This window comes from Primulina eburnea, chromosome 1, assembly GCF_022965805.1.
Source record: "Primulina eburnea isolate SZY01 chromosome 1, ASM2296580v1, whole genome shotgun sequence".
Taxonomy (NCBI): Eukaryota; Viridiplantae; Streptophyta; class Magnoliopsida; order Lamiales; family Gesneriaceae; genus Primulina; species Primulina eburnea.
Genome location: NC_133101.1, coordinates 64,664,643 through 64,689,557, shown reverse-complemented (window position 1 = coordinate 64,689,557; position 24,915 = coordinate 64,664,643). Strand labels below are relative to the sequence as shown.

At 34.0% G+C, this 24,915-nt stretch overlaps 4 protein-coding genes across 7 annotated transcripts; 3 read left to right on the top strand and 1 right to left on the bottom strand.

Annotated features, from left to right (window-relative positions):
* The first annotated feature begins 3,855 nt into the window (after positions 1-3,855).
* Positions 3,856-7,757, top strand: LOC140841996 (plant UBX domain-containing protein 2). Of its 2 annotated transcripts, none has more exons than XR_012120301.1 (3): positions 3,856-5,041; positions 6,527-7,179; positions 7,342-7,476. XR_012120301.1 is itself a non-coding variant. In XM_073209779.1 (3 exons), exons 1-3 carry the CDS (start codon positions 4,172-4,174, stop codon positions 7,597-7,599), a joined length of 1,407 nt encoding a protein of 468 aa, XP_073065880.1. In that variant the 5' UTR covers positions 3,859-4,171; the 3' UTR covers positions 7,600-7,757. The 2 variants fall into 2 exon arrangements, 1 of the variants encoding a protein (XP_073065880.1); XM_073209779.1 differs by having other exon boundaries at positions 3,859-5,041; positions 6,527-6,805; positions 7,342-7,757.
* A 202-nt stretch (positions 7,758-7,959) lies between these two features.
* Positions 7,960-12,532, top strand: LOC140841971 (glucan endo-1,3-beta-glucosidase 3-like). Of its 2 annotated transcripts, XM_073209739.1 has the most exons (4): positions 7,993-8,734; positions 10,783-12,033; positions 12,163-12,190; positions 12,279-12,532. In XM_073209739.1, the coding sequence occupies exons 1-4, from the start codon at positions 8,476-8,478 to the stop codon at positions 12,433-12,435; spliced, it is 1,695 nt and encodes a 564-aa protein (XP_073065840.1). In that variant the 5' UTR covers positions 7,993-8,475; the 3' UTR covers positions 12,436-12,532. The 2 variants fall into 2 exon arrangements, with proteins under 2 accessions (XP_073065849.1, XP_073065840.1); XM_073209748.1 differs by lacking the exon at positions 12,163-12,190 and having other exon boundaries at positions 7,960-8,734.
* Positions 12,533-14,138: 1,606 nt separating this feature from the next.
* LOC140841963 (G-type lectin S-receptor-like serine/threonine-protein kinase At1g34300) lies at positions 14,139-16,831 on the bottom strand. Its single transcript, XM_073209729.1, has one exon. The coding sequence runs from the start codon at positions 16,690-16,692 to the stop codon at positions 14,299-14,301; it is 2,394 nt and encodes a 797-aa protein (XP_073065830.1). The 5' UTR covers positions 16,693-16,831; the 3' UTR covers positions 14,139-14,298.
* Positions 16,832-19,572: 2,741 nt separating this feature from the next.
* On the top strand, positions 19,573-24,676 carry LOC140841983 (glutathione synthetase, chloroplastic-like). Of its 2 annotated transcripts, none has more exons than XM_073209767.1 (12): positions 19,573-19,990; positions 20,424-20,593; positions 20,867-20,942; positions 21,854-21,984; positions 22,778-22,900; positions 22,974-23,059; positions 23,179-23,254; positions 23,333-23,402; positions 23,498-23,619; positions 23,862-24,001; positions 24,081-24,273; positions 24,346-24,676. In XM_073209767.1, exons 1-12 carry the CDS (start codon positions 19,682-19,684, stop codon positions 24,467-24,469), a joined length of 1,620 nt encoding a protein of 539 aa, XP_073065868.1. In that variant the 5' UTR covers positions 19,573-19,681; the 3' UTR covers positions 24,470-24,676. The 2 variants fall into 2 exon arrangements, with proteins under 2 accessions (XP_073065868.1, XP_073065859.1); XM_073209758.1 differs by having other exon boundaries at positions 22,974-23,066; positions 23,186-23,254.
* The last annotated feature ends 239 nt before the right edge of the window (positions 24,677-24,915 follow it).

The following is a 24,915-nucleotide window of genomic DNA, read 5'->3' as shown; positions in this document are numbered from 1 at the left end:
ATTATTTACAATTTGTATAAATTTTCCAATATTTTTTTTAAATAAAGAGAAGACGTCTTATTAATGTCATCGTTTTATAGATATTCATTCCACTTCTTTAAAAAACACAAATGAAAAATGGTGCCTTGAAATCATAATAAAACCATTTAGAAAAGCAGCTGTAAAAATATAATACAAAGTCACACAATTTTTCTTAAACCATAGAAAAATATTAGACTATTGACAAAATATATGTAGCAACAACAAAACATGCGTTAACTTGTGATATAATTAAAATTTAGAATCATGCATAATAATTGAATTAGAACAAAATCGCATGCCAAAAATCTACTGAATATTATATATTTTAATAATTTATCCATATTTGTCGTTTAACAGAAGACTCTTAGACCTACCAATTTTTGTAGTTCACCTATTATTTTCATAATAAATAATATTACAAAAATAATATAAACAAGAACATAAAAACTCAAATTAAAATGCCTTCTATCAATCTAAGTAAAAAAATTGATTAGATAATATAATAATGTCGTAAAAAATTTAAATATTGATTTATATACAGAAGTTTGGAAATATATTTGTCCCAATAAATAAAAAATACTATCTCTTGATATTCTGAGACATATGGTAAAAACGAAGAAATATTTCAATTTTTTAATATTTTCTAAGTCACTTTAAACTAAGTAATCTAAGCAAACAGAAAACATGCATTATGTGTTTAAAAAATAACAAAATATCTTAATAATAAAAAATTGAAAAATAACCATTTTTGTTGGATATTTGATTTTGTTTTCTCTTTTCTTTGTGCAAACAAACAAATAACAAAAACAATCCAAATACAATTACATGATCAATACAAATGACATATAACAATCAAACATGTTAATGTTAGGGTAAAAAAACTCCTCTCATTGTAAGAACAAAAAATGATCAAATAGAGCATATTATTTAGTAATATTTATTTAGCAGCATTTATAAAAAAATTGATTAAATAACTTAAAAACAGTGTTTGAAATCTATTACTGAAAAATATTTCTCTCAATCGTATATTTCTATTGACATATGAGGAGTCTGAAAATATTTTTATTCTAAATGAGAGAAAGAAATTTTGTATGACTTTAATATTTATTAATACTTTATTTTTATTCAATCCGACTCATCTCTTTTGTCTTCCTATTATTATTTGACGGCAATGTATAAATTTAAGTATTTAAAATTAAATTTAAAGTAAATTAAAATAATAGTTAGTTTGATTGAGTTAAATACACTATTAATGATCTTATTAAACTAAAATATAAAAAAATAAAGTGATTTTCTGTGAATTTGATGTCAATGTAATCACAATTCACATTCATATATAGATATTAGTATAGATAGATAGATTAATATTTAATTTTAATTAATTTTAAATTTTAATTAATTAATTTTAATTTTTATGAAATATAAAATGAAAAAGAAAAACATGTATTCAATCACATATTTATATTACGTACTCGTCTAGATATAGATAGATTTTAATTAATTATTTTAATTTGCATGAAATAGAACATGGAACAGACATATGTTTAATGATTATATGAAAATATATATTACTGATTAATATTAAATGAAAGTTTTAATTTTAATGAAATATAGAAAATTAAAAAGAAAACATGTATTCAATTATCTTATATTAGTTTAACATATTTATATTAGTACTATGATAGATATAGATAGATTTTAATAAAAATAATTAATTTTAATTTTAATGAAATAAGAAAAAGAAAACACACATATGATATAGATAGATAGATTAATTTAATTTTAATTAATTTAAATTTTAATTAATTAATTTTAATTTTATGAAATAGAAAATGAAAAGAAAACATGTATTCAATTCACATATTTATATTAGTATAGTATAGATATAGATAGATTTTAAATAATTAATTTTAATTTTATGAAATAGAAAATGAAAAAGAAAATATGTATTAATGATTAATATGAAAATATATATTAATGATTAATATTAAATGAAAGTTTTTAATTTTATGAAATAGAAATGAAAAAGAAAACATGTATTCAATTCACATATTTATATTAGTATAGTATAGGTATAGATAGATTTTAAATAATTAATTTTAATTTTATGAAATAAAAATGAAAAAGAAAATAGTATTAATAATTAATATGAAAATGTATATTAATGATTAATATTAAATGAAAGTAAGGATATTTATGTAAATTCACAATTCAATTCATATATTTATATTAGTATAGATAGATATTAGTATAGTATAGATATAGATAGATTTTAAATAATTAATTTTAATTTTATGAAATAGAAAATGAAAAGAAAATATGTATTAATAATTAATATGAAATGTATATTAATGATTAATATTAAATGAAAGTAAGGATATTTATGTAAATTCACAATTCAATTCATATATTTATATTAGTATAGATATAGATATAGATATAGAATAGATATAGATAGATAGATTTAATTTTACGGATAAAATACTAAAGTAGGAAAACAATCCCATGGATTCCACCTTCCCCGGTGAAGCCGTCATGGCGCAAACCGCAGACATATCAAACAGTAGATTTTCTGGCCGAAGCCCTTCAAATGAGAGATTGAAAAGTGTCAACGAGAATGATAGGCACGACGGATTCGTTGTTTTTACCAGACGATGGGAAAAATATCACTTTGCAAGAGCTGTTCTGGTCTTCGGCTGTGATTTTTGGAAAGGGGAGCGTTGAATCAACATATAAGGCGTATTTAGACGCTTGATTTAATTCAGGTGATTGTGAAGAGGGTTCAGGTTGAAAATCGAAGAAGTGGGATCATTGATGCATGAGAATTTGTTGCCCGTAAAAGGGTATTTTTATGGTAGAGAAGAGAAGCTTCTTATCTACGAGCCTATGTCGAACGGAAGATTGAATGCACTTCTTCATGGTTGGCCTCTCTTCTCTATAAATTTTTACTTTTCAATTTGCATTCGGTGGTCAATTTTCACGTTTCCTTGCTTGTTTTCTGCTTACTGGACTTAAATCTGATCGCACACATGTTCCATCATCCGTAGCCAACAAGCACTTATGGATGAAAATTATCACTACAAATTATTATGGGAAAAACACGAGTTTATATCTTAAAATCCATTATTACTATTATTAAGGAAGAAAAATATATTATAGCGGTGCGTTTTTATTTAAAGTAAAAAATTGTGTGAGAGAGTCTCACGAGTCGTATTTTGAGAAACAAATATCTTATTTGGTTCATCAATGAAAAAATATTAATTTTTATAATAAGAGTATTACTTTTTATTGTGAATATCGGTAGTTGACCGTCTCAAAGATAAAGATTTGTGAGAGCGTCTCATAAAAGACCTACTCTTTATTTAGTTGTTCATAAAATACTTTTATATAAATAATTGTTAACTACATTCTATTTTGGCTTTTTTACGTTAAACATGAACAAAATTACTTTTAATGTTCTTGCTTCCACTATAAAATTAAACACTCTTAAAGAATAGTTTTAGACAATTATTTATTTTTACTTTTGGTAAAATTTTAAATTAATTATAAATTATTTTATTTATTTGGCACATAAAAATAAAAAATTATTTTAAACGTATGATTGGAAAAAAGTTGAAATAAAGTGTAAATTATACATCATAATATATGGTATCATTACAAGAAAAAAATTTGATGATAAAAAATTATACCAACACAATATATTTTATAAAAAATAAAATTATATTCTAAATTAAATTTATATGAAAGAATTGCTGGTAATTACTAATGTGTAAGAAGCAGAAAAAATCGCACTTGCTAAACACGCTGACAGCTGGCACCTTGTCTCCCGTAAACTCCCACGACTCCTTTCTTGGATTTCTCCGTTGATTTTCTTGCATCTCTTTTTCCACAAGCGCTCTTCATCCCATGTCATTGATATGCTAAATTCATCGCATTACTTGTCGCAACTCGCAAATATCCTGCTTTTATTTATTTTCCAGTATTGAAATCCCATAAATTCATTCATTTTCGTGTCTAATTTCCGCTAGTCTTCTTCAACAGCTACAAATCATTCTCACACGTTTAATTAGCTCTAATTAATTAATTCGCCGTGTTCTTTGGCCTTTGATTTTTTTTTTTGTGCTTTTCAAATTCTTGAAATTGTAAGAGAATGGATGATGTGAAAGACAAGATGAAGGGCTTGATGAAGAAAGTAAAAAATCCCTTTTCGTCTTCAAATTCTGGTAAATTCGAAGGCCAAGGTAGAGTTTTGGGCTCTTCCTCAAGTCCCGATCAATCTGTATCATCATCTTTTTTTAATTCCAACGCTTTACCTCAAAAGACGAATAATATTTCTGAACCTTTATCTCGGAAGGTAAGCAATAGTTCTGAGCAGAAACTAGAGAATAAGAAGCCTGAAATATTGGCGAACAAGAATGGAAACGAGAAGGATGGTGATGCGTTTGATCCATTTAATTCATTGATCACTTCTGGGAAAAGGAATCCGCACGGGTATTCTTTGAAAGTGTTTGAATGTCCTGTTTGTAGTAAAGTGTATAGCTCAGAACAGGATGTTTCTGCTCATGTTGAATCTTGTTTGAGCAGTGCAGATTTGAGTAATGAAAATGGTGGCGAAGAATTGGTGGGCAGTGAAACCCGGTTGCAGGATTGTGTGAGTGCATATGTATCTGGGAAGCCGAAGGATAGTTCGATAGAGGTGGTGATGAGACTTTTCAAGAATGTGGTGGCAGATCCGGAAAATGCAAAGTTTAGGAAGATAAGATTGGGGAATCCTAAGATAAAGGAGGCAATAGGGGATGTTCCGGGAGGGATTGAATTGTTGGAATGCATTGGGTTTGAGTTGAAAGAAGAAGGTGCGGAGATGTGGCTTACGATGGAAGTTCCTTCCGAGGATCAGCTTGGTTTAGTCAAGAAAGCTATATCTTTGCTGGATCCAAAGAAGGATGAAGAGTTACCATCCACTGCTCCTGCTAAGATCGACGAAGACCTTCAGCCACAGAAAGTCAAGGTCGATAGACAGGTGTAACTCCAATTCATCACGTATTAAGTTTCACATTTTAATAACATTTGCTTTAACTTATTTAGTAAAAATATTGTCATAGCTGCCTTTGCTTTTGGTTCAGCATATATCATGAGAATTTTATGTGAGTCTTTTTCTTTATTCAACTACATAACTCCTTGGTTCAATGTGATCGGTTGATGACGATCATAGCCGTTCAAGCCTAGGAATTATTGATAGTACTCACTAATACCAACAGATGAAGAGTGCAATAGAGAAGGAAATCTAACTAGTGGTTTATGAGCAATTGGCACTCCTTTCTGTGTTTTATGGAGCGTGTAGATGCGTGTAGGTATCTATAATTTATCAACAAACAGAAAAGATATTGAATTATATTGCATTGTTCATAATCTTTTTTAGCATTTTAGGAGGATCGTATGCGTTCACTCAGAAGCTTGGAAAGAAAAGGAAATTATGTGATACATATACCTAAGAGCGTCGTTTGATAACCTTTATTGAATGACCTTAAGTAGGAGGTGAAAGAAGCAGTTTATGAAGGGATTAAATGTGCTGCAATTTCTTTGAAGCTCTCTCTTGTTTGCTAAAAAAAGCATAACAAAACAAAGCAAAAAAAAATGGTCTCTTTATATTTTGATGCCTGCTATCTGAAACAAACATCTTTTCTACTATCACAAGCTTCACTTGCTGTTAGTGAATTTTACAGGTTCTTGGTACAATAAACTAATAGCAAACAAACTCCCATACTCATGATGATAATGTGAATTATTCAACGTAACTGCACTATATTGTTAATTATTAGCATCAGTTGAATGAATTGTGGCTAAGAACAAGGTGTTACAATTCAATTGTCTTCTGTCTAAGTTACATGTTTGTCATGTTAAAAAAGGTTATATGTTTGCTTGTTATAAAGTTTAATATGTTTCGCTTTTTCATGCTCCTAATGCTATCTATTGATGTGCAACCAGATGGTATAGATGCTATTTGAGTCAAAATATATACTAGTATACTTGAATCGAATAATCAGTTACACTATGTATTTAAATGGAACTATGATCGTCTGTTTTAGAATCTTCTTTCATCAGATACTGATTAGAAAGATCAATTTTTTTTTTTATGTTTTGAATTTTTTTTAATTCATTTGTATCATTTTGGTTGCTTTAAATTTCTATGGTTGTCCATAGTTATGATTATATCACAAACCTTCTCTGGTCAAACATGTGGTAGCATCAGTTAATGTCACATCCAGAACATTAGTCTCTTCTTCATTCATGCTTTTGGGGAAAGAGTTCTCATTATTGAAATGGATGATTCTTTAAATGCTTATTGAATTTTAATTTTAAAGCTAAATTTAGAATGTTTTCAACTTTTTTTTATATAACTGGCGGCACGATATTGCATTGTAATTTCTCTTTCCTTGTCGTGCCATATGTCACATAACTTTAAGAAATCTGTTCTTACCAGTTCTCTATGTTCTCATCTATTTAGGTTCGAGTGTTCTTTTCTGTCCCTGAGAGTGTAGCCGCAAAAATTGAGCTCCCTGATTCATTTTACAACCTTTCGGCTTTGGAATTGAAAAGGGAAGCAGAGATGCGAAAAAAGAAATTGGAAGATTCAAAGCTTTTGATCCCTAAATCATACAGGGAAAAGCAGGCAAAATCCACCAAAAAAAGGTACAAGAGAACTGTCATTAGAGTACAATTTCCTGATGGAGTTGTACTTCAAGCTATTTTTTCTCCATCGGAACTTACTGGCGCTCTGTATGAGGTTAGTCCTCTGGTATTGTCCTGTTATGTACATGAATCTTAAACGTTATTTGGACAAACACTTGAATTAACTTAGAATCCGTGTGTTTTGTGTTCCTGAAGATTTCTGCATTCCAGCTGCTACTTCTACTTCATTAATCATGTCACTTTTCCTCTTGTAATTCTCTTTTTTTCGAATAATTTATTCCCTGTACATGAATTTCTTTATGAGATCTTTGAACTTTTGGGTATAGTTTAGTTCGATATGATTAACTTAGGCCTTTATCTGAAACCCCTTTATGCTTGTGATTAATGTTATAACAATACCTGTTGATTCTGAAGATGAAAATAAATAAGAGCATGTCGTATGATCTTGGCTTCAGATGATCGAAAATGGTTGTTTTTAGCTGACAAAAGTCCGTCAATGTTGTCTTTCGCAAATTTATTTATGTTAACGAACATACAACAAGCCATTTCGCCCTCCATGTTGCTTTCATGTAGTATACTTTATCTTTTTCTAACTACATTCTAACTACATTCATTTGGTTTTTACCTTAGTTTGTGAGCTCTGCGTTGAAAGAACCAAGCTTAGAATTCGAGCTGCTACACCCAGTTTTGGTAAAACGTCGGGTAATCCCGCATTTTTTGGCGACAGGAGAGAAAGCGGTGACACTTGAAGATGAAGATTTGGTTCCTGCAGCCCTTGTCAAGTTCAGACCCATCGAAACAGACACCATCGTTTTCACAGGTCTCTGCGATGAACTCCTCGAACAAATCGAGCCCCTTGTGCCTGATTCCGCCGTCCTCCCATTGTAATCTCAAATTTCTCCATTTGAGAACCAAAGTTCATCTTTCTTTTTTCAGTCTTGCGCTATATTGTTCAACTCCACGGTTTTCAATTATTTTGATGATTAATTCGGGTGTAACAAGTCTAAACTGTAATACTAGATTGCATAAAAAAACCACTTTTGGTATTTTTGGTGTACTTTTCCCAAAAAACTCATTCTTGCTTGACGCACGTCTCTTGGTCAATATACATTTCCATTATTTTACTTATTCTTCTACTATGGAAAAAAACGAAAAAGAAAGAGACTCGACAAAAAGCCCATATTAAACATTGTTTAAGAAAAATAACTTTATGGTTGGGAGGGACTAGGAAGTTTTGGAATAGGTCTATGATTTGAATTTTGAAGAAATGAAGGGGTAAACTAAAATTAGGATCTGATGAGGGTGAGCGCAAGTTTAGTCTGCAGGGCATGACAAATGACAAGTGAATGGAATCCAGCTATCTTTATTATAAATCCTCGCAACCTCGTGTCTCGCGAAATCTTACTCCCAACCCATCGCACTAATTATATGGAACCCCGCAGGGTCAAAACCATAAATTTTTCAGTACAAATCTGAACCTTCATTCGTCAATGTTCTGAATCATCAATCAAAGCACATAAAGAAAAAGGAAAAATTCAATCTTCACCGTCGGATTTCTGACACACGCAACTCTCTCATTTTTTTTTCCTCTTGTATTTTAACTCCTCTTGTTTTTATTTTATTTTATTTTTGCTCACCACTCCTCTTGTTTTTGTGTGTTGTAATGTTTAGACGCTATAAAGAACGAATACAGTAGATTCAGACAACAAATATAATGTTTATACACTATAAAGAACGAATACAGTAGATTCAGACAACAAACAAATGTGTGTAGTTACACTTCACTCACTCTGTACCAAGCTTGGGTGTTGGCATGCGATTTCCTTCCTCAACAGCACGCCACTCCCCCTTTCTTTTACTTTGTCTAAAGCTAGTTTCTTGGCGGTGTTCTCCTTGGGGGTTTGCGAAAGAGGTCCAAGATTCGATCTTTGGAGTTCAAGAGGAAGAAATACAGGGAAACGGTTCATGGGTTTATTGCTTCTTGCTCTTCTCTTTCTGGTTTCTGCTGCTGCCGCCGATGAAGGTTTGTGCTTTTTTCTTTCTCCACTTGCTTGGGTAAACTGTTCTGTGTTTTCTCTTCATTTTTGGCTGCTTTTGCTGATCTTTTAGTCCCCTTGTCCTTCGCATTTCACTTATCGTTGAGTGCCATTTTTGCGATCTTGTTCCTTATCCATTGCTTGTTATTTGGCATTTTTATTCTGAAAATTTTGTCCTGTATTCATTTAGCTAACTTTAGTCAATACGATTTTGGTGGGAGTTACGCTACAGTTAGTTTATTTCTAACTATATTAGGGTATTGTGCAGTTATGCACTGCAAACTAAAGAATATTGTGCATGTTGAAGATATTGGAAAAGTTTACTTCTAATATGGAATTTTTCCTGAATTAAACCCTTCAATGTCTCCCTGGACAGATTTGAAACAGCTCAGATTGTTTTCCGTTTAGACATATAAAGTGCATTATAGCTTTAAATAAACTTGGGGAGAATTATTGCTCTCAGTTTGGTTCTATTCATGTCAGTTCGGAGCCATTTTGTCATTTTTACATATTAATATCTCATATGTCAGCAAGTGACAAATCGCTGACAGTGCACTTCCATATTTAATAGATGAACCTACATTTCTGTTTTTTAATGCACTTGGGATAAGTCCATGTGCGATGTTTCTTTCGTGTACAGGTGCTTTCATGTATGTTTATTTTTTTTACATATGCTATATCAAAGTACTGAGGCAATCTTGGATGTCTCACATGATATTTGTTTAAATTTCATAGCAAAAGTTCGTGGTACATTTTTGCATTTTTCCTTCTGAAAAGCTCTTTGGTGGCATGCATGATACGACTTGTGAATTTCTAGGAGTTCTGAAGTTTCTTGCACAAAAGTATATCACTACCCGCTATTGGAGTGTGAACATTTATTCAAGTTTGTATCTTGGTTGATAATGACATGACTGGTTCCATGAAAAATCTTAAGGGTATAGGTCATTTATTTGATGAAATCAGTCAAAGAACTCAATTGAATCGTATCTTTTACCCCATGGATAAAGCACCAGCCAGTTTCTGTCTTAAAGTTAATCACATATATAAGAACTTTTTGTATTGCTTTAACTGGAGTATATATCCTGGACACTGAGTATATGGCAATATGTGTAGTAGATGGTGCTATTGTATGCTAATGATGTTTCTATGAAGAAATGCTGGTTGGAAGAGATTTCAAGTTTCAGTCTTTAGTTCTTTTTACCATTCTAATTTTATGTTACAGAATGATTTGTCTGTGAATTTTCTTGGAAAATGTTGTTCGTGCTAATTGTTAATATTATGAGTTGGATAATAGGTTTCAGGATTTTGTTTATTGCTCTGTTATTTTTTCTTCCTCTTATTCTACGCTGGCGCATCTGGTTCTTTGATTAAGATTGCATTTCCGTAATTCTTTTTTGCAAAGTTGTTTGTAATTATATGGCTCTGGTCTTAGACAGTGCAATTTTGCTTTTTACATCATAGTTTTTAAGTGAGTGATTAAGATTCCGATCAAACTTGCAAAGTTTTTTACTTAACAAAAAATTCTGTTTCCGTTTCATATATAATTCACGTACTATTAAAAATATACAGTCTCATTCGTGGGACTGATGGCATATATATATACTTTAGAATGAAAATGATCTGCTTGATGATATTGCATTTTAAGACAATTTTTTTTACAATAAAAATATTTGACACTGGTATTTTTCCAACTCATATTGGCTGATCACTTAAAACATCTCAAATCTTATACATTCAAGCCCGACTCAAGATTTGAGATTTCCACGCTTGCCTCCAGTGATTGAGACAATATTACTACTAAAGGGAGTGAAATTTAAAAAATAAATTTTTTTCAAGCATATAGTGGTCAAATCACTTTTCCTGTTTATGTTTTCTTAGATAAATATACTCGACTTAAGGAAAATTGTGATATGAATTGGGAAGACTGCCACCGGTAGCAGTTCCTTTGTCCGCCAGCACTTCCCTCAGTTGATTATTTAAGCCCATTTTCTGAACGTATAACCAATCTTTTTATGGCTTTATTTCTTATTTGCAGCTTTCATTGGTGTGAATATTGGCACAGCACTCACTGACATGCCAAATCCAACTCAAGTTGTGGCCCTTTTGAAGTCTCAGCAAATCCGCCACATCAGGCTTTATGATGCTGACCGAGCCATGCTACTAGCACTTGCTAACACTGGAATTCAGGTCACCATATCAGTGCCAAATGACGAGCTTTTAGGCATTGGGCAATCTAACGCCAGTGCAGCAAATTGGGTTTCTCGCAATGTTCTTGCACATGTACCTGCTACCAATATCACGGGAATAGCTGTTGGATCTGAAGTCCTTTCCACTCTATCAAATGCAGCTCCAATCCTAGTCTCTGCCATGAAATTTATTTACTCTGCACTTGTAGCCTCGAATCTTGATTCCCAAATCAAAGTTTCTACTCCACATTCTTCTTCTATAATCCTCGACTCATTTCCACCCTCCCAAGCTTTCTTTAACCGTAGCTGGGACCCTGTCATGGTCCCATTACTGAAGTTTCTACAGTCCACGGGATCGTATCTTATGCTTAATGTTTATCCATATTATGATTACATGCAATCCAATGGTGTGATTCCATTGGATTATGCTTTGTTTCGTCCACTTTCTCCTACCAAGGAAGCTGTAGATCCCAACACACTTTTACATTACACCAATGTCTTTGATGCAATTGTAGATGCAGCATATTTTGCAATGTCTTATCAGAACTTTACGAACATCCCCATTGTAGTGACTGAAACAGGTTGGCCTTCCAAAGGCGACTCTTCCGAGCCAGACGCCACTCTCGAAAATGCCAACACTTACAACAGTAACCTCATCAGACATGTTCTTAACACATCAGGTACCCCAAAGCATCCTGGGATTGCAGTTAGCTCGTTCATTTATGAACTTTACAACGAAGATGATCGAGCAGGGCCAATTTCAGAGAAAAACTGGGGGCTCTTCAATGGAAATGGGGTTCCTGTTTATATTCTCCACTTGACTGGTTCCGGAACAGTTTTGGCAAACGATACTACAAATCAGACATATTGTGTTGCAAAGAAAGGTGCTGATCCGAAGATGATACAGGCAGCATTAGATTGGGCTTGTGGTCCTGGAAAAGTTGATTGCTCTATTCTTTTGCAAGGGAAACCGTGCTATGAACCAGATACAGTTGTGGCGCATGCATCATATGCTTTCAATGCGTATTATCACGGAATGGCTATGACTGATGGAACATGTAACTTCAATGGAGTAGCCATAATCTCTACCACTGATCCAAGTATGACACCAAAACTTTCTCATGTTGAACTTCAACAGATTTTATTGATTAAAACTAGAAGAAATTCCCGTTAGTTACTGTTGACACTGGTTTTTGTATATATATACATATATATATTTTCTGGTGCAGGTCATGGCTCTTGCATTTATCCGGGAAGGTATGGAATGATTCTTTTCCTCCAAATAAATGCCAATTGTAATATGCTGCTGCTGAATTTTTCTCAACATGTTAAATTTTATTTGCAGTGGCGGAAGAAATGGAACCTTGGTAAATGGCACAACTCTTGCTTCTGCATCCAATTCCACGGTATCTGGCTGCCGTTCACAACATTTCCATCAAGAAAATATTTATATTCATGTTACAATTGTTGCTTTTGTAATCTGGTGTGCCGTATATTTATAGTAGTATGAAGAATCCTGTTGTGGTATTTTTGTAGTTGGACTGAACTAATGCCTAGAGACACTTGGTTTTTTATCTTCAGCTATCCATTTTTCATTCACTCTGCGAATTGAAGGGTGGGCGATATCGTGTGTGAAATTGATGGATGATAAGCAAAAAATAATTGATTCCTTAATTTGTGCAAACAATGCAAGGTTCAAGTGTAATGTAGGTTCTCTTTGATCTTTGTCTAAATCTAAGAATGATGCATTTACATTTTGTTACGTCAAATATGATGACTCAAATTTAAGATTGCATGATTGCATAGTATGTGAGATCTTTCCCTTGGTGACCAAGTCAACAACGATGGGAGCATATTGCATTGATATTTGAACGATTATAGTTCTTTTCGATACATGTAATGTGATTTATAAATAAATGATAGTACCCGACCCCTTACCTTCTTAATTGCAGAATATACTCGCGTGTTCTATGCTTGGCCAAATTCGAGTTCTTATCGTACAATTTATTAGCAGACTACTTATATTACACCATTGTAATATAACTATACAAATGAGGGGAAAAAAAGATGATGTCCTGACAGAGTTTCTTTTACTCTCTTACAAGATGTAATTCGAATGGCAAGAATCACATACAAATCCTTCAGAACCCGCAAGCCTCCGCTGTAAGCCAGCATGTTCGTTACAATATGGCTTATTACAAAAACAGCATTTTGGAAGCTTGAGCCAACAATCCAAGCACAAGGAATCTACACAAGCTGCTTCTTCGAGTTCGTCAATACAGTTGAAGCAAACTCCACATTCTTTGCATCTCGGAATGCAAACATCACAACCCCTACATTTCTTCCCACAGACTCGTGGGCAGTCGAAAACCATTCTGACTTCATCGCATATTGGGCAGACTTCCGCATCGATTGTATGATAAGGATCTTGGTGTGAAAGGGTGGGGAGTTTCTTGTGACAAAAGATCTTGGATCGGTTTGTTTGGGATTTAAGGTTTGGGTTGATTAGCTCATGAAGAGTTTCAAGTTCTTGTTTCTTGATGCCATAGATGCCATTGATTCTGAGGCTGTTTAGATTGGGATTTGTTTGTGTGAGGAATTTTACTGCTGTGATGATTCCTTCTGCTGACAAGCTTGTTCAAGATGGTACATGGAGCTGCAAAAATAGACTTGGTGTGATGTGAAAAATATATGCACTCTGAGCGCAAGGAAACGAAAAAATTATGCCATCAATTTTTGAACCCATCAGCAAGGAAAAAGAAAAGCGTATATATCACCTTCTTGTGCACAAGGGCGAGGCGTTTGCTATCAGGCTTTCCTGAAGGCATGGAATCAAGACTATTTCTTGCTGTTTTAAAGGCGTGATCTTGCAAAGACACGGGCATGTCCGAAGCCCTCAGGCGTATATCCATGCAAGCATTTTGCTGTTTCTGATTAATGCCTTTTTTTCTTCTGAATCAAACTGTTCAAGAATTTGCTTCTTCTTTCTAATTCCTCCTCTGCTCCCTCCATTTGACTGTGGCTTCTTTATTTATTGTGATGCCTCTATCAGATATAGTTTTATGTATGTATATATCTTGTGATACATGGCAAAACAAATATGTGTTCATTATTATTATTACGTTCTGCCGCTCGAGGCATTCTATTTTTTGTGGAGCTGGACAGTGACGGAAAGTAGGATCAAGTATAGTTGACCATTAATTATGCTAAAAATTGTTATCATATATATTATATAGCTGGATAAATTACAAGGTACTTATCATATATTACAGCGGGATAAATTATTACTCTAACTTAACTTTTCAAAATTTTCACATGCAGATGCTTTAGAAACAACCGCACCACAAGAAATTCATTTATTAAACTTATATATAAAATATTACTGGCTTCTTTGGTTCAGTGATCTCGATAGTCCCCTCGAGCATCTTGGCCACCTTCCCCATCGATGGCCTCATATCAGGCCTGTCCTGAAGGCACCAAATCGCTGTCTTCACCATGCGATTGACGATATCAAAATGAGCTCGAGAGTCGTAGCTCTGCTTGATCCGATGGTCCAAAAGGTCGTCCACGTTCACCTCCTTGAAAACCTTGTCAAACGCCCATCCGGGCAAGAACCATTGGTGACTCTCAACCTTCAAATCAAGTTGCTCGAAGTTTCTTGAACCACTCACTATTTCCAGGAGGACTAATCCGAAGCTGTAAACATCTGCTTTTGAAGAAATTGGTCCGGGCTGTGTCCATTCTGGTGCTATGTACCCCCGGGTTCCACGCAGTCTTGATACACTCACCATGTCCTCTTTCTGCTTCAACTTGGCTAGCCCAAAATCCGAAACCTTGGGGCAGAAATCATCCCCTAGGAGTATGTTCTCGGGTTTGATATCACAGTGTAGAACCCACTCTAAGCATTCTTCATGCAAGTATGCTATGGCTCTAGCCACCCCAAGAGCGATCCTGTACCGAATATTCCAATCAAGGATCGGTTTCTTTTTTGAGCCAACGATAGGAATTGTTTCTTGATCCATCTCTGAAGATTCGACCTCAACCTCTTGGAACAGGAAGTCACTCAACGGCCCATTTGGCACATGCTCGTATACCAATATTTTCGTACCCTTTTCGGCACAAAAACCCCACAATCTAACCAAGTTAAGGTGGTGCATTCGAGAAATAATCGTAACCTCAGCCCAAAATTCGGCATCACCACCAGTACTATTATGCAAACGCTTGACAGCTACGACCCGACCATCACTTAACTTTCCCATGTAAACGATACCAAAGCCACCTTTCCCAATCTCTGTTGAAAAGTTATTAGTGGCATCTTTAAGTTCAGCATAGCTAAACCTCTTCGGTCCACCGGAAGGCATAACTTCAAGGCCAAATGTCCTAGCCATGTCTCTATACTTGATGTACTTTTGCAAAAATGTCCAGAAGAAAAACACCCCACTGATAAGCTCAGCTGCAAATAGAGTGCATATAATCAATATATTCCTAGTGTTGGTCTTGGACCCAGTCGGAGGTAGAGGAAGGCTTATTCTCTCCGGACAAATAACCTCCATCAAATCGGTCATGCCAGTGAAGTTAGATACATCAGTTTCAGACTCGTCGACTCTCAAGAACATGGAGGTCTCCGTCCCTGGTGACCAGTATCCATCAATCATCTTATCTAGTTGTAAAACACAATAATTTGTTCCATCATACTTAAACATGAATCCAAGACAATTCGGAATAGCTAGACAACTGGCTTCACATGTCGAAAAATTTGTGGTCATGATGTTACTCTGATTCAACCCTCCTGTGAAATTTACAAAATCCAATCTCAAAAACTTGGTCCTTCCAGTTTCCTTGATAGAAATTTTTCGTTCGCACGAGTCATGCGCTGCTTTCTTGAATCCAGGGGGGCAAACACAAGAAGTTGAGAGATTTGACGCATCATACATACATATAGAGTTTTCACCACATGTGCCATGAACTGTACACAACTGAAACACAGCTTGCCACCCTAAAATCCATTGTCTTGACCCGAAGTCAAAACTACTGAGCCTAAGATTTCCATCATCATCAAGACTCAATTTTCTTAACATTTTCACCCCAAAATCCATTGCATAATAAATAGAATTCTGACCATATGTCAAAATTCCATACTCATTCAAACTTTGAAAAGAAAAATTACCAAGATTAATCCAGTAAGTATCATTAGTACTCACCAAAAAGAGCTTCCTCGAATCAAACATGAACTTACCATTTTTGGATGTAAGAACAGTTCCGTTAATGTTTTGTCCAGGAAGAATCGTATCAGAAGGGAAATCAAAACTTTGAAAATCACCATAAAGAAGATTACCGGTAGAAAGCAACGAAAGCCCACTCCCATTTACACGGTCCACAGCCCGAAAGGGCCAGGAGTTCCCCCTATCAGTTGACGAATTCACCAGCCGCAGCTCAAGGGAGGAAGAGATGAGCAAAGAACCTGAAGCGGACACAGGAGAAAAGATATTAGCCGACCAAACGACGGCGTCTTGTGAGACGTTGTAGAACCATACTGAGAAAGTGTAGAGGTTTTGGGAGCTGGGGAGAGGTAGAAAACCAGCGGCGAAGGAGGAATTCGGGGAGATTAGGATTTGGTTTTGGGTTGGAAGCCATGGGGAGTCAGAAACAGAAAACGATGAGATTTTTTTTGGCGGAACTTGGGAAGAAGAGAAGTGGAAAAACGAAAGGAAGAGGAGAAAAAAGGAGTAGAATTGGGAAGACATGATTGAAGATCTCATTGAAGATGGATCATTTGAAACGCAAGCAAGCAAGCTTTCACAAATGAGACGGCTGGCTTTCAAAATTCGAAGAAGAGGGACCAAGTTTTTTGGAGATTTCTTCTTTCGAAACAGTGTTTTTTTTTTCCCTTTTCGGTGTGATATGGAGACCAAACGGGACTGGCTCAAGCAGCCTGCAGGGGTCAACGGTTCGAGGGTAACGAGATCTTATCTACGTAGGTATTGCTTTCACTTCATTTCAACGGGTAAGATCTTATTATACATATAATTTTAAAAAAAAAGTGGAGCCTATATATGTATGGGCAAATCTTGTTCATTCATCCTATCACGAGGACAATGACCACATGGGTAAAAAAAAATGAAGTCTATATATATATATAGATAAATCTTGTTCATTCATCCTATCATGAGGACAATGACCACGGATAGGATGAAATAAACCACGGTTCGAGGCTTTGGGTCAGTTTTTGTCAACAAGTTCTGATAGGCTTCCCATGTCGACTAGTCCTCGTACTTGTGTCGTCTTAAAGGGGCTGGATTTTTTTTAAAATAAATAAATAAATTTGAAGTACTTGATTTTTTTTTATGGGACCCAAGAAAATACATATAAAGATATTATAAAATTTGTAAATCATTTTCTATTGGATGTATATATTATCCATATTTTATCAATAAATTATTTATGCATATATTTATTTTTCATAAATATCTAGTGCGCACAAAAATAGAACCATTAAAATATATTTATTTATTACGAAAAATTCCGTTTACCCAATTTATTAAAATTCATTAAAGTCATGAAGCCCTCAATTATTAATTAATTACGTAATGCGTTGAATAAAGATTTAAATTCTATTATGTCATTATTTTTATACACCATTAAACATTTATTAACACGTTAAATAAAGAGGATAATTTCATAAATCTATCACCATCATAAACCAAATCTAAAAATAAAGTTAAAAACACAAAAAAAAAAAAAAATGTTCAATTATTATATGAAAATAATTATTATTATTAAACATATATTTGATTTCCATAAAAATTTATTATGCAAAAAACTTAAAATTAATTAAATATATATTTACTATATATAATAGACATTATTTTAAAAGTTTATACATGAGTTAGAAGTCGTCGAGCCATCCATTATTGATATGTATCGTGTTGACTAAAGAATTGGATTTTATTAAATTATTATTATTTTTTTAGAAACAATTATTATCATATTAAATGAACATGATAAATTCATAATATAAGCAGTTTGTTAGTTGTGACAATAAATTTTTAATATTGTAAAAGAGAATGTTTCAGTAAATATTATAATGTTGAATATTTATCGTATATTAGAAATTATTAATATCAATATCGCTAAAATTTAATTTTTAAAAAATGTTACAGTAATATTTTTAATTATACCCTACATAAAAATTAAAACTGCTCAAAAAAAAAAATCTAATAAAAGAGCATGATAGTTTTATGTGTTACACCACTTTCTCAACTCCAGTCTGATGGACCGTTGCATCGACTGTCATCCCACGGGTGCAGCTTCACCCATAGAGCACATAATCAGGGATAGTTTTGTGTGTTACACCACTTTCAAAAGTCGGAATATGATCCGGTTACCTTAGCAGCCTTTGGAATCTTCAAGAATGCATCATTTCGAGCCGAAAACTGCCCAAACATCATGATTTCTGCAAGTCTATGGGATATTGTGGATCCTATGAATACCTTTTAATTGAACGAACCAGAAATCCAGATACAAGCACTCGAAACATTTCTCAATGGGATGCGGTCCTTCACTAATCAATCGTCTTCTTCTAATGTCTCAACTCTCACGTCCAACATGCAATCCCCATTGAGCTTCACCGACGATTCTAGCGAAAAGAAAGCTGTATCCAGACGAGAAAAACGGTTGTTTGTTGATCAAGTGGAGAAAGATGTAGCTAGAACTGGAGCCCTTGAGAAAATGGGAAGATGAAATCAGTACAAGTGATGCTGATAATTGGGAATTAAGATCTTTTGGAAGCATCCATCAGTAGTACTAATTCATGCATGGATTCAAGGAACAATTGGCAAATGGAAGTGTACAACCCCTATGTTGTTCTATAGACTCCAAATCCTTTTTATCAGCCACAGAACTCTTTTCCATGCATGGGTCTTGCCCAAATACCCCTATCCACTCTTGGGGACTTTGATGAAAAATAACATGATCGAAAATTTTATTTGGTCTTGGGGATTGAGTTTTCCTTTATTTTATGAATCTTTGTAATGGAATACTTCTTGACTCTAAGCATGGTGTTAATCCACACTCTTTTATTATCGTTCTTGGCATGGATGCCCATGTCACGAGCAAATACGTGTACCCAAATAGCAATGAATTTAATTCTCAGTAAAAGTAATTAAGGTAGTACCAAATAATTTTATTCTTATACCCCAATGTCTACCCAAGATTCCAGATTTTGACAAAATATCAAGTTCGATATCAAATTATAACAAATTCATCCACGACTAAAACATAGATATCTATCTATATTTGAGTCTTCCAAATTTAATAGATGGACACCATGAGTATAACTAGGATGATTTGTTGGATTCTTATTGATTTTTTTAATAAAAAAAATAGACAGTATTGTGAGTGTTTTACTGGTTTAGATAAATTTAATTAAGAATATTTTAAATGGATATACTATCGATTTAATATTAATATCATTCAAACTTAATTAATGAAAATTTTCCATTCAATACGAAAAAGTCAAAAATTTGTAATTTATCGGTCATATTTATAAGACAGATCTTTTATTTGAATCATCTATATAAAAAAAAATATATATATTATTTTTTATTATGAATACATAAATAGAAAAATACAAAGACTGCCACAGCGGCGGCCAAAGTAAAATGAGGTACACACCAAAGTTCATCCTTCGCATCCAATAAAGTGAACAAGAGAAGGCCGTGAATTAAGAACGTCGACTTCGCTTTCTTCATGCTTTCAGATATCACAATATCCTCACCTATCGCTCTTCTTCATCATAAATCAAAACTGCCTCATCTTTCCAAACACAAGATCGGATTTTTTCAAGTTCATTTCGTAGAACCCTTTAATATTTCCATGGCGAAGTGTTTGCCTTCATCAGTAACTCCATTGAAATGCGGCCGAAGTGAAGAGATTATGAATAAAAAACCAATCTTTGATCCTCACAAAATTGACTCGAAGTTGGTTCAGGAAATGGCTTATGATGCTCTGGTCTGGAGTTCTCTTCGTGGGCTTCTTGTTGGTGACAGGAATTCGCAGGTTGAAAAAGAGTAAAGGGCTGACAGTATAATTTTTTTCTCCTTTTTTGGCATTATCCTTTTTTGTTTCCTTGAATTCCAAGAAGTTCTGTCTTTATGTTTTAAATTGTTTATACTGTCATTAATTGCTATTGATCCGAGCAAAGATAGGTGATATTCTAACTTATTTTCATTGTTATTCTTCTGATTTTCCCATAGTCTTTTGGTGAAATTTTTGCAGTGAATTGTGAGGCTAGTATCTGATCGTTTTGCTTTTAGGTGTAAAGTTTAATCATTTGATGCCTGGTATTTTTAGCTGATTTAGTTCAATGTCGCTTTATATTTTTGACAAAATTTCTCTTTGATGTCCGAGACTCAACGTGGAAACGTTTTTTATTGTTGATCCTCAGCTGAATCATTAGTTGGTTTTAGTTATAATATTTATGAACTTGCAGAGATCAGGAAGAGTTCCAGGGGTCGGCCTGGTTCATGCTCCAATATCCTTGCTGCCTCTGCCATTTCCTGAAAGCTGTTGGAAACAAGCTTGTGAAGTTGCTCCGATTTTCAACGAACTCATTGACCGTGTAAGCTTGGATGGGAAATTCCTACAGGATTCGCTCTCTAGGTTGAAGCATTCCTGCTCTAAGCCAAACACACATCTGCATATCCATCCATTCATTCACCATTTAGCGTAAACTGATGGATGACTCAAATGCATATTTAGTGTGTGGTTTGCTTTAATGTTTAAGTGATTGAGTGTCCTAATTGACCATAACCATACCTTTGTTAAGTTTTGGTTGAATCAAGTAATGCAAAATTTGATCTTTTATACGATTCCTTGTTCCTTTTCTATTTTTTTTTTCTCTGCAATAATTGCATTGCTCACCTTCTATTCTAGAACCAAACAAGTGGATGCTTTTACATCTAAACTTCTGGATATTCATGCCATGATGTTAGACAGCAACAAGATAGAGGTATCTTCTTGTTTGGATTTACTTCGTTCGAAACCAATTGAACTAGGTTTATTATAACTTATAATGATACTTGTTTTAGAATAATGTTACTGTTTTAGATTGCAAATTTTGTGGAAAAGAAGATTGAGGTAAATTGTTCTATTCAAAAAGTAGAGAGTAGAAATTAATCCAACACGGTTGGGGTTATTCTTCTTTGACATATAGTCAGTTGGCAAGAATTACTCTATTAACGATTGTAAATTAAAATTTTCAGTTCATTCAAGTTCTTTCTGCTATTTTAATTGTAATTTCTTTTGATTTAGTTCAAATAGTTATTTTGTAAAATAGTTAAAATGGTTACTGATTAGTTGCCCAAATGTTATTTTTTTGCGTCGCAGATTTAGAAACTACCTAATTTTTTCCTTTCTCATTCGAGTAATAGGCATATTTAAATTTTTTAGAACCTATATTTCCTTATCGATGATGCCACCATTGGGACATTAAGCAATGAAGCCCCTGGTGCGTGGAAGTACTATTAGAACATAAAGTGAATGAAAATGTCTATCCTCAACTTAGATTGGGTGAACAGAAACTAATATTTGAATTCATGTTATATTCAAATTGCATAATTTGGTACTCATACTTGAAGTGGCTAAACACTCTTGGGAAGAATGATTGTTAGGCTTTCAGGGCTATCAATGTTTCTATTATTCTTTTTGACATTTTCCTCTTCTTTTAATGGTTATCTTTAATTATCTTTTCCTTGTACATTATTAAAATATTCATAACACACATCTCAACTATATTTGTGTATCTTATTGCAATCTCTAAACTAATTTTGATGAGATCTCTTGCTGACCTTAAGTGAAGTAGATAGTATTTTTCTCTATTTTGTAGGAAAGGGTGCTGATTTTTAGATACTTTATATTTAGGATATACGCTTAGGACTACATCGCTCAGACTATATGCTGGATGAGCAAACAAATTTACTGCTCCAAATAGAGCTCAACACAATTTCATCTTCCTTTCCTGGACTGAGCTGTCTTGTTAGTGAACTTCACAGGTTATTCAGGATATTTTCTTATTTCTTTCATTTGTATCAAATAATATTCTTATTTTATTTATGAATCGTCATTTTCCATCATATCATTCATATTTTATGGCTTGTTCTTTTCCATTATGTTATTCATATTAACGATTATTGCATCTAAAACATTACTCGTGAGGCGATTTAATTCCATTTAAGTAAGCCCAAGGCTGTCTAAAGTAATGCTTACCATTTTGTCGGTTCTTTGTTGAACTAGAATATGGCACACAAGTTTTTATTTTTATCCTCTAAACGTGTTTCTTCCAATAGGACTTTATTTATTATTTCCGTGTAATTTTATGTAGACGTCTAAAATGTGGTGATGAACAGAAAATAATAAGACCTATTATGTATAATGTAAAGAGTGAAATCTTTGTAATAATTGAAAGTTTAGGACAATTTGGATCCTCTACAGTCCTGTGGTGGTTTCTATGTCATCTTAGATTCTGATGGCTATTAAACAAACTGTTGTCAGTTTTTGTTGTAGCGAATTTATAGCACTAAAGTGCATATAGTTTGTCAGTTTGCAACTTTTGGATTCTTTTATAAAAATAAAGGTTTCCGTTTCTCGAGAAAAAGGTTGGGTGCAGTAATAGGAAAGATGGGAGGAGAATGTGGAGGGTAGCAGCTTCACTGATCGATTATTGCCCATTTTGTATTGGAAAATATTGCCCTTGTATCTTTAGTTCGTTGTCTGGGTTATCAATAAACCACAAATTATTCACCATTAAAATTAGATGAATATAAAGAGGGGTATTGTTATTTTTAGGAGCCTGCTTCATCAGTTCAAACAGCACCTTGTGTTAGATCCCGGAAGGATTCCACAAAACGATGCGGTTGGTCAGTTTGCCGAGGCAATGGTTAAAGCTTGGATCGAGTATAATAACCCTAGGTTAGTTAACTTATAATATGCTGTTTCTCTCCCTGAATTTTCTTGTCACCATCTTAATTAACATGCTATTCAGTGCTGTAGTTATGGTCGTGGTTCAAACTGAAGAACGGAACATGTATGATCAACATTGGCTTTGCACGGTATTAAGGGAAAGATATCCATTTCCGTACCGTAAATACTGCCGTTTACAACATTTTTATGTATTATCATCCTCTCTTTTTTTTATTTTTTCGTGAGATTTCTTCTGGAGATATATCCTTAGCTAGATAATACATATCATGTTAGAAGCATTAGAAAGACATTGGCTGAGATTGATGCACAAGGAAAGCTTCTGCCAGATGGAACACTTATTGTGTAAGCGTTAAATGAGACTTCAATATTACCTCAAAGTTGGTGGCTTGTCTGCTTGAACCTTTATAGCTACACTTGTAGGGATGGTGAATCTGTGGCAGTGGTTTACTTTAGAGCTGGCTATGCTCCAACTGATTATCCTTCAGAATCAGTGGGTCATCTTGTTTTTTGCTTTGTGTTTCCCCTTTAGAATGAGTGAACTTGCCAGTTTTTATTCTGTTCGCCTGATTTAAAGTTCTCGTGTAGGAATGGAAAGCTCGTTTACTGATGGAAAAATCATCGGCAGTCAAATGTCCTTCAATTTCTTATCATTTGGCTGGCACCAAGAAGATTCAACAAGAGTTGGCAAAACCCAATATACTCGAACGGTGATTCATCTTTAACAGTTTTGTAAATGCAAAATATCAGTAAATATATTAATAGTGAAGGTTTTTGTTACTCGATATGAATTATGTCGTTTTCTTTTGATTTTCAAGTTTGTTCAAGCTGTGACCTTGTATTTTGAATCGAGGGTGAGAAAGGGTTCACAATGATTTTGTGAGTGTGCTCAAATTTTTGCAACTTGTACCTTCAATGCGTTCTCAGATTAGTTTCTCTGTTTTCCTAGCAGGTTTCTTGAAAACAAAGAGGACATTGCTAAAGTAAGAAAATGCTTTGCTGGGTTGTGGAGTCTAGAAGACTCAAACATTATCAAGGATGCAATCGAGAGACCTGGATCTTACGTCATGAAGCCCCAACGGGAAGGAGGAGGTCCGAGTTCAGACTTGTTATTAAGACTAATGCAAATTATTGCTATAATCATCGGCGTATTTTCAACTTTTCCATTTAGGCAACAATATATATGGAGATGATTTGAAGTTGGCACTCGAAAGAATGGAGAAGGTCGGCGATGAGGAAAAAGCATCCTATATTCTTATGCAGAGGATTTTTCCAGCCATTTCTCCTGCAATTCTAATGCGAGAAGGCGTTTCTTTTAACGATAACGTTGTATCAGAACTTGGGGTGTATGCAGCGTATGTAAGGTGAGAAATCTAGCAATGATGTCTACAGAAAAAAAACAATCGAATGATTATATGACTTGAAAATTTTTACAGGAACAAGGATAAGGTGATCGTGAACGAGCATTGTGGTTACTTGATGCGAACGAAGGTCTCATCTTCAAACGAGGGCGGCGTTGCAGCTGGTTTTGCAGTTTTAGACAGCGTGTATTTAGTTTGAATGGTGAGTTCTTGTGGCTATGTTGATTAAGTTTTTAGGGTGTCTGTTGTTTTGTAACTTACAGGATACGGTGGGCAGGCTTTGACATTGGTTAGCAACTTGAAATATTCTTGGACTTGGTTTAGGTCGAGGGTGCAAATGAATTTATCTAACCTTGTGACCTTTTCAAGGAAGATGGTATACATTATTTGATCCGTATTCGAAATTTAACAATCCAAAAGTCGAGTTCGAGCATGTTTGAATATATTTTGGACCCAAATTATCTAATCTGGTTGCAGAGTTAAATTAAAAGAAATCGGATAACATTTACTTAATCTTCGAGCTGAAACCAATAATGGCCTCCAAACAGATGAATTCGATGATAAAGAATGTTGAAAACTCAACAAACAGCGACTTCTGCCTTGTATTTGCAAATTCTTTAGAGCAAAGTTTCTGTTAATTCTTTT